This window comes from Pecten maximus, chromosome 1, assembly GCF_902652985.1.
Source record: "Pecten maximus chromosome 1, xPecMax1.1, whole genome shotgun sequence".
In the NCBI taxonomy this organism is placed as follows: domain Eukaryota; kingdom Metazoa; phylum Mollusca; class Bivalvia; order Pectinida; family Pectinidae; genus Pecten; species Pecten maximus.
The window spans coordinates 23,553,060-23,569,556 of NC_047015.1; the positions used below are offsets into that span (position 1 = coordinate 23,553,060).

Here is a 16,497-nt window from a genome sequence, read left to right on the forward strand (position 1 = left end):
TCAAATCTGCGTTTGTAGGAGTTCGTATCTACGAAGATGTCATATTACGCCATTAGGACAGCATAGTCAAGTGTCGATTTAAAATAGCAGTGACAAAGTCAAGTTGTTTAGTTCCAGTACACATAAGGAGTTAAGTATTTGCCTCCAGTACAAGTGACAAAATGATCCAACAATAACCCATGAGTTGAATGACACAAAATACAATCACAAAACTCACAATAAACCAAAGAAACCCACGTGATTAATTCCAGTACAAGAGACAAAGCCTATTGTTCCAACAACACATAACAACCTGGAGTGTTCGCTTCCAATACCAACGAGATTGCCAAGCATTCACTTCCAAAAAATAACCAGCAAACTTAATGTATACTTCTAGTAAACTAAGGAAGGGTAATAAGTAACACGGACAATATTAAAGTTTAGTACTAAAACAACAGTAAATGTACATGTAGGTTATAGTCAAAACAGTCTAAATATCTCCTATCATCACCAGATAGAGTACTGTATGTTGAAATCCCTCTTAGCCACGCCTAATCTATAAAGGACGATGTTTGATACTCAGATATAGAAAGGGTACCTTTTGTTGGGGTTATTCTAACAAAAACACCACAGGACCTACGGGTTGGACCCTCAGATATAGCAAGGATACCCTTTGGTAGGTTTATTCTAACAAAAACACAACACGACCTACAGGTTGGACCCTCAGATATAGCAAGGATACCCTTTGGTAGGTTTATTCTAACAAAAACACAACACGACCTACAGGTTGGACCCTCAGATATAGCAAGGGTACCTTTTGGTGGGGTTATTCTAACAAAAACACCACAGGACATATTTGTTTGGTGTGGGTATTGCCAGTAGATTTGTAATATTTATCATCTTTTATCAATGCACTAGCGGATCCAACGTATTACCTACCAGGCCATACCCGGCTAGCGTATGTTGTACGTATTACCTAACTTGCCATACCCGGCTAGGGTACGTTCTACGTATTACCTACCTGGCCATACCCGGCTAGCGTATGTTGTACGTATTACCTACCTGGCCATACCCGGCTAGCGTATGTTCTACGTATTACCTACCTGGCCATACCCGGCTAGGGTATGTTGTACGTATTACCTAACTTGTCATACCCGGCTAGCGTATGTTGTACGTATTACCTAACTTGTCATACCCGGCTAGCGTATGTTGTACGTATTACCTAACTTGTCATACCCGGCTAGCGTATGTTGTACGTATTACCTAACTTGTCATACCCGGCTAGCGTATGTTGTACGTATTACCTACCTGGCCATACCCGGCTAGGGTATGTTGTACGTATTACCTAACTTGTCATACCCGGCTAGCGTATGTTGTACGTATTACCTACCTGGCCATACCCGGCTAGGGTATGTTGTACGTATTACCTAACTTGCCATACCCGGCTAGCGTATGTTGTACGTATTACCTAACTTGCCATACCCGGCTAGCGTATGTTCTACGTATTACCTACCTGGCCATACCCGGCTAGCGTATGTTGTACGTATTACCTAACTTGCCATACCCGGCTAGCGTATGTTCTACGTATTACCTACCTGGCCATACCCGGCTAGCGTATGTTGTACGTATTACCTAACTTGCCATACCCGGCTAGGGTATGTTGTACGTATTACCTAACTGGCCATACCCGGCTAGCGTATGTTGTACGTATTACCTAACTTGCCATACCCGGCTAGCGTATGTTGTACGTATTACCTACCAGGCCATACCCGGCTAGGGTATGTTGTACGTATTACCTAACTCGCCATACCCGGCTAGCGTATGTTGTACGTATTACCTACCAGGCCATACCCGGCTAGCGTATGTTGTACGTATTACCTACCTGGCCATACCCGGCTAGCGTATGTTGTACGTATTACCTACCTGGCCATACCCGGCTAGCGTATGTTGTACGTATTACCTACCTGGCCATACCCGGCTAGCGTGTGTTGTACGTATTACCTAACTGGCCATACCCGGCTAGCGTATGTTCTACGTATTACCTACCTGGCCATACCCGCTAGCGTAGTGTTGTACGTAGTACCTAACTTGCCATACCCGGCTAGCGTATGTTCTACGTATTACCTACCTGGCCATACCCGGCTAGCGTGTGTTGTACGTATTACCTAACTTGCCATACCCGGCTAGGGTACGTTCTACGTATTACCTACCTGCCATACCCGGCTAGCGTGTGTTGTACGTATTACCTAACTTGCCATACCCGGCTAGGGTACGTTCTACGTATTACCTAACTTGCCATACCCGGCTAGCGTATGTTCTACGTATTACCTACCTGGCCATACCCGGCTAGCGTATGTTCTACGTATGACCTAACTTGCCATACCCGGCTAGGGTACGTTCTACGTATTACCTAACTTGCCATACCCGGCTAGCGTATGTTGTACGTATTACCTAACTTGCCATACCCGGCTAGCGTGTGTTGTACGTATTACCTAACTTGCCATACCCGGCTAGCGTATGTTCTACGTATTACCTAACTTGCCATACCCGGCTAGCGTATGTTGTACGTATTACCTAACTTGCCATACCCGGCTAGCGTATGTTGTACGTATTACCTAACTTGCCATACCCGGCTAGCGTATGTTGTACGTATTACCTAACTTGCCATACCCGGCTAGCGTGTGTTGTACGTATTACCTAACTTGCCATACCCGGCTAGCGTATGTTGTACGTATTACCTAACTTGCCATACCCGGCTAGCGTATGTTGTACGTATTACCTAACTTGCCATACCCGGCTAGCGTATGTTCTACGTATTACCTAACTTGCCATACCCGGCTAGCGTGTGTTGTACGTATTACCTAACTTGCCATACCCGGCTAGCGTATGTTGTACGTATTACCTAACTTGCCATACCCGGCTAGCGTATGTTGTACGTATTACCTACCTGGCCATACCCGGCTAGCGTATGTTGTACGTATTACCTAACTTGCCATACCCGGCTAGGGTATGTTGTACGTATTACCTAACTTGCCATACCCGGCTAGCGTATGTTGTACGTATTACCTACCTGGCCATACCCGGCTAGGGTATGTTGTACGTATTACCTACCAGGCCATACCCGGCTAGCGTATGTTGTACGTATTACCTACCAGGCCATACCCGGCTAGGGTATGTTGTACGTATTACCTAACTTGCCATACCCGGCTAGCGTATGTTGTACGTATTACCTAACTTGTCATACCCGGCTAGCGTATGTTGTACGTATTACCTAACTTGCCATACCCGGCTAGCGTATGTTGTACGTATTACCTACCTGGCCATACCCGGCTAGCGTATGTTGTACGTATTACCTAACTTGTCATACCCGGCTAGCTTATGTTGTACGTATTACCTAACTTGCCATACCCGGCTAGCGTATGTTGTACGTATTACCTACCAGGCCATACCCGGCTAGCGTATGTTGTACGTATTACCTACCTGGCCATACCCGGCTAGCGTATGTTCTACAGCTGGCAGTCGACAGAAGGGCGATTTTACAGCTTTCGTTTACGATATACTACTAATTATGATAATGTCTAATCACTTATCGAACGTTCCTTTTATTGCCATGTAATGAAATTATTTCATTTTTGTGGGTTTTTTGGACAAAGGGTTGGGTTGTCTAAGAAAATACTCAAAACTCTTTGTCTTTATTGTTGCCAATGCTTCAAGGCTGATATGTGTATCATTCCAAGTTACCAAACGGATATCTTCTTGATCCAATTCAGGGTTTCGACAGCTAACTTTGATTTACAAACAACTGACGATTGAAATGTTTCCTTCAATAGTGATGACCAAGATTTGTTTATAACATTGCTGAAAAGAACACATAACAAACGCAAATTTCACTAACATTAATGTAAAAATCAATGTATAAAGTTAACTTAATGATTCAGTAATCATTTAACTGGAATAACAATGATGAAACAACAAGCTGACCCCTTACATTGTTTAACACTGTTAAATGTATACTCTGGTGGATGATGCGTGTATAAGTTCCCTTTGTTTATAAATCTATTGTTTCGATTCAATGTGAGATAAATAAAGGATTGTATTGAAAGATTTTTTGTGCTAGCGCACGCTTGAAATAGTTTTTTCAACCTTAAGTATTTCAATCAATCATGTAATTCTTTGTGTAGGAATTAATCGATATAAACTATAGGAAAACAGAAAGGTTCGGTTTTTCTTATATTACTTTCAGACATAATGTGGTCTAAATTCAATTAAATTTCTCACTGAACTACCTCCGTGAAATGTGAAAATGTTCTTTAGTTAAAATTTAGTTGAACGTGACCCTGCTTGACACTGCATGCTTTCAGAAGATTTTTTCAAGAAAGGGTGCATCCGGGGTACTCATGCACCATATGTGCTGATAAATCATCACAAATCGAACATTGAAACAGCACAGAACAGTTACAAAACATTTCTTTTCAAAGCGATAGTACAGTGAAATGCCGCGATTGAATGAAGTCGATATATAGGGGTAGGGCCACTGCTCTGATAATGCATGGGTATAAGCAACATGAGCCCAGCAAAATGGTGTACTTAACGTCTCAGAGCCACAGAGATATTGGGTGACCGTATCAGAGACACAGAGATATTGGGTGACCGTCTCAGAGCCACATAGATATTGGGTGACCGTCTCAGAGACACAGATATATTGGGTGACCGTCTCAGAGCCACAGAGATATTGGGTGACGGTCTCAGAGACACAGAGATATTGGGTGACCGTCTCAGAGCCACAGAGATATTGGGTGACCGTCTCAGAGCCACAGAGATATTGGGTGACCGTCTCAGAGCCACAGAGATATTGGGTGACGGTCTCAGGAACGAACGAACGTGCATTACGTCGCGAAACTCCATATTGCTAGTGTTTGTCGTGACTGGCTCAAAACAACATTCCAGTTCTTGACTGGCCACCATACAGTCAATATACTGTCCCCAATCGAGCATTTGTGGGACGAGCTAGACAGGAGGGTAAGGGGGCGCGTCAATGTCCAATATAATGTCACTCAACTCACGCAGGCCCTTATTCAGGAATGGAAAATAATATCCCTTAAAGGGCAATAAACATTGGGTCATTGTTAAGAAGAGTAAGACCAGCGACTGATACCAGGGGTGGGCACACGCGCTACTGATTTGGATCAGGAAACTACATAGGGTACTTTTGGTTAAACGGTATACACGCAAACACCGTCTGTAAAAGGACAAAAAAAGGTATTCAGCAATGATGAAATAATCGAGAAATCATGGCAAATAATAACTATTGAAAATAAACTGGTGTTTGTGTGTATGTACAATAGTAAGCATATGTTACACATTGGTGAAATATGTTTACACTAGTAAGACCTATGTTATACGCTGGTGAAATATGTTTACATAAGTAAGACATATGTTATACGCTGGTGAAATATGTTAACACTAGTAAGACATATGTTACACATTGGTGAAATATGTTTACACTAGTAAGACATATGTTACACATTGGTGAAATATGTTAACACTAGTAAGACATATGTTACACATTGGTGAAATATGTTTATATTAGTAAGACATATGTTATACGCTGGTGAAATATGTTTACACTAGTAAGACATGTGTTATACGCTGGTGAAATACTTTTAAACTAATAAGACATATGTTATACGCTGGTGAAATGTGTTAACACTAGTAAGACATATCTTACACATTGGTGAAATATGTTTACATTAGTAAGACCTATGTTACACATTGGTGAAATATGTTTACATTAGTAAGACCTATGTTACACATTGGTGAAATATGTTAACACTAGTAAGACATTTGTTACACATTGGTGAAATATGTTAACACTAGTAAGACATTTGTTACACACTGGTGAAATATGTTTACACTAGTAAGACATATCTTACACACCGGTGAAATATGTTTACATTAGTAAGACCTATGTTACACATTGGTGAAATATGTTAACACTAGTAAGACATATGTTACACACTGGTGAAATATGTTAACACTAGTAAGACATATATTACACCCTGGTGAAATACTTTTACACTAATAAGACATATGTTATACGCTGGTAAGATATACATGTTTATGTTATACAGTAGTATGATATACATATGTGTTGTACACTAGTAAGAAATATCAATGGTAGAAACAAGCTCTTCGCGTAATGGTCCCCCCTTGTCAGTATAGCAAGTGTTAAAACAACTCCAAAATCCACTTAAACCTTAACATGGCTTTTCACCCAAACATTCATTGTTCCCGACGACTAAGAAGAAAATGCATTGAACATATTGCATGATCAATTGTACTATCAAGTTTAATGTTAGTCAATTAGAGAAGTTATCACGATGTCAGGTTGATTTCTGAAATTCTAAAGTTTTTACCTAAAAAATCACCTAATTCACGTAATGTGTAGGTGTTTTGAGATGTCCATCCTTCAATGTGCCAGGATTTGTTGGAATAACACAGAATAGTTTCACTGAGATAAACATAACAATTTAATATTCTGATTCTCATCATCTCATCATCATTGGACCAACATTATGGGTGGTATTCCATAAATGAAGGGTTTGTTGAGACGACTATATACCAAGTTAAAGTTGGACTTGCATTTTTTGAGTAACGGATCTAACGCTAAACTTAAAATGAAATGTTGATGACCACGCCGCCGGAAAAGTGTCACAATAGTACCACTTTCGCTGTTTACAATAGGAGAAACCTACTTTGTTGTATGAGATGAGTCTTTGTAATTGTATTTTGTTTATGTAAACAAATTTCTAAGAAAAAAATACAAGAAAGATTTATGCTGTACCTTAAAAATAAGTATGTTTTTTAACAGTAATGTCTACCACAGGAAGAAAGCATTGGGCTATGGAGATACATTACTGTACGTAGGTTAACCTATAGAAACAATACATGATATCCAGCCAGCCAGCCTAAGGCGTGTACTCTAGTATGACATTTACAACACACCAGAACGTGCTTCTGTTTGACAAGATAAGCGATACATTATAGAACCCATATGTCCTACCATCAACAAAGACATGCAGCTTTTGGTTCCTATTATAAAAACACAAATACTATCAAGTTTCCCTACAAGAATGATGTAGTATATACACTTTTTTTCAGATATTGTAAAATTGCCTCATTTCAGTGCAAGATTTTAGGAGGTAAAACACAATGGGAATGACGATACCTAGACCAATCCAAAGTTACTACTACGATCAGCATAAATGTAACCAGAGTAGACTGACGGAGAAACCCAGAGCGGGCTTCACTGGAGAGACCGGTTACATAGAAACCCTGATACCAAGACCGGACTTTACTGGAGAAACCAGGGACATAGAAACCCTGATACCCAGACCGGACTTTACAGGAGAGACCGGTTACATAGAAACCCTGATACCCAGACTGGACTTTACTGGAGAAACCAGGGACATAGAAACCTTGATACCCAGACTGGACTTTACTGGAGAAACCAGGGACATAGAAACCCTGATACCCAGACTGGACTTTACTGGAGAAACTAGGGACATAGAAACCTTGATACCCAGACTGGACTTTACAGGAGAGACCGGTTAAATAGAAACCCTGATACCCAGACCGGAGTTTACTGGAAAAACCGGTTAAATAGAAACCCTGATACCCAGACCGGAGTTTACTGGAGAAACCAGGGACATAGAAACCCTGATACCCAGACTAGACTTTACTGGAGAAACCAGAGACATAGAAACCCTGATACCCAGACCGGGCTTTACTGGAGAAACCAGGGACATAAAAATCTTGATACCCAGACCGGAGTTTACTGGAAAAACCGGTTAAATAGAAACCCTGATACCCAGACCGGAGTTTACTGGAGAAACCAGGGACATAAAAACCCTGATACCCAGACTGGACTTTACTGGAGAGACCGGTTACATAGAAACCCTGATACACAGACTGGACTTTACTGGAGAAACCAGGGACATAGAAACCCTGATACCCAGACTGGACTTCACTGGAGAAACCAGGGACATAGAAACCCTGATACCCAGACCGGGCTTCACTGGAGAAACCAGGAACATAGAAACACTGATACCCAGACCGGGCTTCACTGGAGAAACCAGGAACATAGAAATCCTGATACCCAGACAGGGCTTTACTGGAGAAACCAGGGATATAGAAACCCTGATACCCAGACCGGGCTTTACTGGAGAAACCAGTACATAGAAACCCTGATACCCAGACTGGACTTTACTGGAGAGACCGGTTACATAGAAACCCTGATACCAAGACTGGACTTTACTGGAGAAACCAGGGACATAGAAACCCTGATACCCAGACCGGGCTTTACTGGAGAAACCAGGGACATAGAAACCTTGATACCCAGACTGGACTTTACTGGAGAGACCGGTTACATAGAAACCTTGATACCCAGACTGGATTTTACTGGAGAAACCAGGGACATAGAAACCCTGATACCCAGACCGGGCTTCACTGGAGAAACCAGGGACATAGAAACCCTGATACCCAGACTGGACTTTACTGGAGAGACCGGTTACATAGAAACCTTGATACCCAGACCGGACTTTACTGGAGAAGCCAGGGACATAGAAACCCTGATACCCAGACTGGACTTTACTGGAGAAACCAGGGACATAGAAACCTTGATACCCAGACCGGACTTTACTGGAGAGACCGATTAAATAGAAACCCTGATACCAAGACCGGGCTTTACTGGAGAAACCAGGGACATAGAAACCTTGATACCCAGACTGGACTTTACTGGAGAAACAGGACATAGAAACCTAGATACACCAGACGAGCTTTACGAAGAAACCTAGGGACATAGAAACACTTGGGACCCAGACCGAACATAACGGATAGAACACTGGGAATAGAAACCTTGACTACGCAGACTGGACTTACTGAGACACAGAAACATAGGACCTGAAAACCAGAGGACACAGAGAAACAGGGACATAGAACCTTGAACACCAGACTAGGACTAGAAACACTAGACACATAGAAACACTAGGGACACAGAAACACTAGGGACATAGAAACACTAGGGACATAGAAACACTAGGGACACAGAAACACTAGGGACACAGAAACACTAGGGACACAGAAACACTAGGGACATAGAAACACTAGGGACATAGAAACACTAGGGACATAGAAACACTAGGGACACAGAAACACTAGAGACATAGAAACACTAGGGACACAGAAACACTAGGGACACAGAAACACTAGGGACACAGAACACTAGGGACACAGAAACACTAGGGACACAGAAACACTAGAGACATAGAAACACTAGGGACACAGAAACACTAGGGACATAGAAACACCAGGGATATAGAAACACTAGGGACATAGAAACACCAGGGACACAGAAACACTAGGGACATAGAAACACTACAGACATAGAAACACCAGGGACATACAAACACTAGGGACACAGAAACACTAGAGACATAGAAACACTAGAGACACAGAAACACTAGGGACACAGAAACACTGGGGACACAGAAACACTAGGGACATAGAAACACTAGGGACACAGAAACACTAGGGACATAGAAACACTAGGGACATAGAAACACTGGGGACACAGAAACACTAGGGACACAGAAACACTAGGACATAGAACACTAGGGACATAGAAACACTAGGGACATAGAAACACTAGGGACATAGAAACACTAGGGACATAGAAACACTGGGGACACAGAAACATTAGGTACATAGAAACACTAGAGACATAGAAATACTAGGGACATAGAAACACTAGGGACATAGAAATACTAGGGACACAGAAATACTAGGGACACAGAAACACTAGGGACATAGAAACACTAGGGACATAGAAACACTAGGGACATACAAACACTAGGGACACAGAAACACTAGGGACATACAAACACTAGGGACATACAAACACTAGGGACATACAAACACTAGGGACATACAAACACTAGGGACACAGAAATACTAGGGACATACAAACATCAGGGACATACAAACACCAGGGACATACAAACATCAGGGACATACAAACACCAGGGACATACAAACACTAGGGACATACAAACACTAGAGACATACAAACACCAGGGACATACAAACATCAGGGACATACAAACACCAGGGACATACAAACATCAGGGACATACAAACACCAGGGACATACAAACACTATGGACATACAAACACTAGGGACATAGAAATACTAGGGACATAGAAACACTAGGGACATTGAAATACTAGGGACACAGAAACACTAGGGACACAGAAACACTAGGGACACAGAAATACTAGAGACATAGAAACACTAGGGACACAGAAACACTAGGGACACAGAAACACTAGGGACACAGAAACACTAGGGACACAGAAACACTAGGGACACAGAAACACTAGGGACACAGAAACACTAGAGACATAGAAACACTAGGGACACAGAAACACTAGGGACATAGAAAATACTAGGGATATAGAAACACTAGGGACATAGAAACACTAGAGACACAGAAACACTAGGGACATAGAAACACTAGAGACATACAAACACTAGGGACATACAAACACTAGGGACACAGAAACACTAGAGACATAGAAACACTAGGGACATAGAAACACTAGGGACACAGAAACACTAGGGACACAGAAACACTAGGGACATAGAAACACTAGGGACACAGAAACACTAGGGACATAGAAACACTAGGGACATAGAAACACTGGGGACACAGAAACACTAGGGACACAGAAACACTAGGGACATAGAAACACTAGGGACATAGAAACACTAGGGACACAGAAACACTAGGGACATAGAAACACTAGGGACATAGAAACACTGGGGACACAGAAACATTAGGTACATAGAAACACTAGAGACATAGAAACACTAGGGACATAGAAACACTGGGGACACAGAAACACCAGGGACACAGAAACACTAGGGACATAGAAACACTACAGACATACAAACACCAGGGACATACAAACACTAGGGACACAGAAACACTAGAGACATAGAAACACTAGGGACACAGAAACACTAGGGACACAGAAACACTAGGGACACAGAAACACTAGAGACATAGAAACACTAGGGACACAGAAACACTAGGGACACAGAAACACTAGGGACACAGAAACACTAGGGACACAGAAACACTAGGGACACAGAAACACTAGGGACATAGAAACACTAGGGACACAGAAACACTAGGGACATAGAAACACTAGGGACATAGAAACACTAGGGACACAGAAACACTAGAGACATAGAAACACTAGGGACACAGAAACACTAGGGACACACAAACACTAGGGACACACAAACACTAGGGACATAGAAACACTAGGGACACACAAACACTAGGGACACAGAAACACCAGAGACATAGAAACACTAGAGACACAGAAACACTAGTGACACAGAAACACTAGGGACATAGAAACACTAGGGACATAGAAACACTAGGGACACAGAAACACTGGGGACACAGAAACACTAGGGATATAGAAACACTAGGGACACAGAAACACTAGGGACATAGAAACAAAATGGACACAGAAACACTAGGGACACAGAAACACTAGGGACACAGAAACACTAGAGACACAGAAACACTAGGCACATAGAAACACTAGGCACATAGAAACACTAGGGACACAGAAACACTAGGGACACAGAAACACTGGGGACACAGAAACACTAGGGATATAGAAACACTAGGGACACAGAAACACTAGGGACACAGAAACACTAGAGACACAGAATCACTAGAGACACAGAAACACAAGGGACATAGAAACAATAGGGACATAGAAACACTAGGGACATAGAAACACTAGGGACATAGAAACACTAGGGACACAGAAACACTAGAGACACAGAAACACTAGGGACACAGAAACATTAGAGACACAGAAACACTAGGGACACAGAAACACTAGGGACATAGAAACACTAGGGACACAGAAACACAAGGAACATAGAAACACTAGGGACACAGAAACACCAGAGACATAGAAACACTGGGGACACAGAAACACTAGGGACACAGAAACACAAGGGACATAGAAACAATAGGGACATAGAAACACTAGAGACACAGAATCATTAGAGACATAGAAACACTGGGGACACAGAAACACTAGGGACACAGAAACACCAGAGACATAGAAACACTAGGGACACAGAAACACTAGAGACATAGAAACACTGGGGACACAGAAACACTAGGGACACAGAAACACTAGGGACACAGAAACACTAGAGACATAGAAACACTAGGGACACAGAAACACTAGAGACATAGAAACACTGGGGACACAGAAACACTAGGGACACAGAAACACTAGAGACATAGAAACACAAGGGACACAGAAACACTAGAGACATAGAAACACTGGGGACACATAAACACTATGGACACAGAAACACTAGGGACATAGAGACACTAGGGACATAGAAACACTAGGGACATAGAAACACTAGGGACATAGAAACACTAGGGACACAGAAACACTAGGGACATACAAACACTAGGGACATACAAACACTAGGGACATACAAACACTAGGGACACAGAAACACTAGGGACACAGAAACACTAGGGACATAGAAACACTAGGGACATAGAAACACTAGGGACACAGAAACACTAGGGATATAGAAACACTAGGGATATAGAAACACTAGGGACATAGAAACACTAGGGACATAGAAACACTAGGGACACAGAAACACTAGGGACACAGAAACACTAGGGACATAGAAACACTAGGGACATAGAAACACTAGGGACACAGAAACACTAGGGATATAGAAACATTAGGGACAAAGAAACACTAGGGACATAGAAACACTAGGGACATAGAAACACTAGGGACACAGAAACACTAGAGACATAGAAACACAAGGGACATAGAAACACTAGGGACACAGAAACACTAGAGACATAGAAACACTAGGGACACATAGAAACACTAGGGACACAGAAACACTAGAGACATAGAAACACTAGAGACATAGAAACACTAGAGACATAGAAACACTAGGGACACAGAAACACTAGGGACACAGAAACACTAGAGACATAGAAACACTAGGGACATAGAAACACTAGGGACACAGAAACACTAGAGACATAGAAACACTAGGGACACAGAAACACTAGGGACACAGAAACACTAGAGAAATAGAATTACTGGGGACACAGAAACTCTAGGGACATACAAACACTATGGACATAGAAATACTAGGGACATAGAAACTCTATGGACATACAAGCACAAGGGACATACAAACACTAGAGACATACAAACACTATGGACATAGAAACACTAGGGACACAGAAACACTAGGGACATAGAAACACTATGGACATAGAAATACTAGGGACATAGAAATACTAGGGACATAGAAACACTAGGGACATAGAAATACTAGGGACACAGAAACACTAGGGACATACAAACACTAGGGACATAGAAACACTAGGGACATACAAACACTAGGGACACAGAAACACTAGGGACATACAAACACTAGGGACATACAAACACTAGGGACATACAAACACTAGGGACATACAAACACTAGGGACATACAAACACTAGGGACACAGAAATACTAGGGACATACAAACATCAGGGACATACAAACACCAGGGACATACAAACATCAGGGACATACAAACACCAGGGACATACAAACACTAGGGACATACAAACACTAGAGACATACAAACACCAGGGACATACAAACATCAGGGACATACAAACACCAGGGACATACAAACATCAGGGACATACAAACACCAGGGACATACAAACACTATGGACATAGAAACACTAGGGACATAGAAAAACTAGGGACATAGAAACACTAGGGACATAGAAATACTAGGGACACAGAAACACTAGGGACACAGAAACACTAGGGACACAGAAATACTAGGGACATAGAAACACTAGGGACACAGAAACACTAGGGACACAGAAACACTAGGGACATAGAAACACTAGGGACACAGAAACACTAGGGACACAGAAACACTAGGGACATAGAAACACTAGGGACACAGAAACACTAGGGACACAGAAACACTAGGCACACAGAAACACTAGGGACATAGAAACACTAGGGACATAGAAACACTAGGGACATAGAAACACTAGGGACATACAAACACTAGGGACATACAAACACTAGGGACATACAAACACTAGGGACACAGAAATACTAGGGACATACAAACATCAGGGACATACAAACACCAGGGACATACAAACATCAGGGACATACAAACACCAGGGACATACAAACACTAGGGACATACAAACACTAGGGACATACAAACACTAGAGACATAGAAACACCAGGGACATACAAACATCAGGGACATACAAACACCAGGGACATACAAACACCAGGGACATACAAACACTAGGGACATACAAACACTAGAGACATACAAACACTAGAGACATACAAACACTAGGGACATACAAACACTAGGGACATAGAAATACTAGGGACATGCAAACACCAGGGACATACAAACACTAGGGACATACAAACACCAGGGACATACAAACCTTGATTATGAGAGGTCTTTTCATGTAATAAGACTTTAAAGGAAATGATTTCGGGGGGGGGGGGGGGGGGGGGGGGGAACAATTTGATCGTACGCAAGAAGTGGGTTTGATCAAATAGACGGTTGAATCTTGCTTTCGACGACTTGTTTGGTAGATGAACCCTTTCGACGACTTGTTTGGTAGATGAACCCTTTGACTAAAGGCAAATTCAACATCTTGGATGCATGTTTGAATTTCTAGTATTATTTATAAACAACGATTATTTGACAACTTTCAACAAGAATGTTTTATGAAAGTTAATTCATCATCTAAAGGAATTTTATCTCAGGATCTGGTTGAAAGTATTAAACTTTAGCCTAACATAAATCAGGTAACTTTACTTATCAAAAACGTATACATATATATATGTAGTTCTAAGATCCAGGTAACTTAGCCTAGCAACGGAGCGTTGGTGATACTGAGGTGTACTAAGGGCAGACAGAAAGTGTAGTTAATGCCATGAGAAGGACATATAAGATGAATATCATTTTACCATCAGTTTAATGTAGACAGTTGAAGCAATGTGATAAAGCCTTATTACTTAAATAAGCCTAGCATGTTAAGTCAGTTATTGAAATTTGAAAATATGAAATAACTTAACAATCTAGGAAAGTATTTTCCATCAGCAAATAAAGGTAAGAAGGCCTTGTTATCAGTCATTAATTAGAATGTATACTGTTACCAAACAAACGTAAAACAGGAACTACCAACCAGCCCATCCTCATTATAACAATATGTTGCTTCAACGTAAAAGGATACTTTACCTTTCTCTATAACAAACATAATGATGTAAACCACGCGTACTCCAATCGCCTCCGTTTGATAGTAATGTTACCTAATGACAATGGCACGGTAATTACAGGTATCACAAAACACCTGTCAAAAACATCTGGCAGTATCGGGTAGTTATTAGATTACACGTGATCAATGATATAAAGATCCCTTAATTACAGTCACGATATAAGTAACATAGACGTATAATTAACATATCCACGTGTTCACTGTGACGTAGTCAGTTCATGGGTTATAACGTGTACACTGACCCAGTCTGAATTAAATACGTTTACGTCACTTTGCAATTAGCCATCGTTCACATTCATCTAAATATCACGGCCACTTATAGGAAAGTAAGAAAGAAACAAACTCATTACCGCGACTAACTACCTTAACTATCCGCTGATGTACCCGTGTTGCTGCTATAATCCAAAAGGACTTTATCGCATCCTTGGGGATCATTGTGAAATGAGCTTTGACAGTCGAAAGTTATAGACAATATAAATGTCGAAATTCTGCAAATGATATGAGAAACGAATTTTATTGACAAATATCATTTGTAGTTTATCTACAATCTGTTGTGCAATACGAATATATGGTTTGAAGTAATTGTTATGTATACTAATGTTACGTTAGAAAACGTGCGTGTTCAAAAACGTTCCTTAATATCACAGAGGAAATGGAACGATATGATTGGGCTGATACGGGCGATATGAATGTCAGTGACTGCAATTCCATTCCTGTATACTGATCTTTTCTGGGATCGGTTTCTAATAAAGGTAAAAAAAATATGCCGTCCTGTAACTCTCGCGGGGGACTAGGTTTAGTGCAGAGGGACTAATTGCTGTCTAAAAGCAATGTAGCATTTTATGAAAAAAAACATTCAGGGGATTACAATTGTGGTTCTCATGAAATGCAAAAAATAAAACACATTTCTATTTTTAATCGATCATGTAATTTCTTTAGCGTAAGCAGTTTTTATTTTATGGTTTTCCATGCCTGAGACACAACATATGTATAAAGTGTTGTATATTTCTGTCAATAAAATCGCGTGTCTGTACAAGTATA

The 16,497-nt window shown here is 41.3% G+C and overlaps 1 protein-coding gene across 1 annotated transcript; it reads right to left on the reverse strand.

The window, feature by feature from the left end:
* Positions 1-7,925: 7,925 nt before the first annotated feature.
* On the reverse strand, positions 7,926-8,792 carry LOC117334921 (endo-1,4-beta-xylanase B-like). Its single transcript, XM_033894811.1, has one exon. It carries the CDS (start codon positions 8,790-8,792, stop codon positions 7,926-7,928), a length of 867 nt encoding a protein of 288 aa, XP_033750702.1.
* Between the last annotated feature and the right edge of the window lie 7,705 nt (positions 8,793-16,497).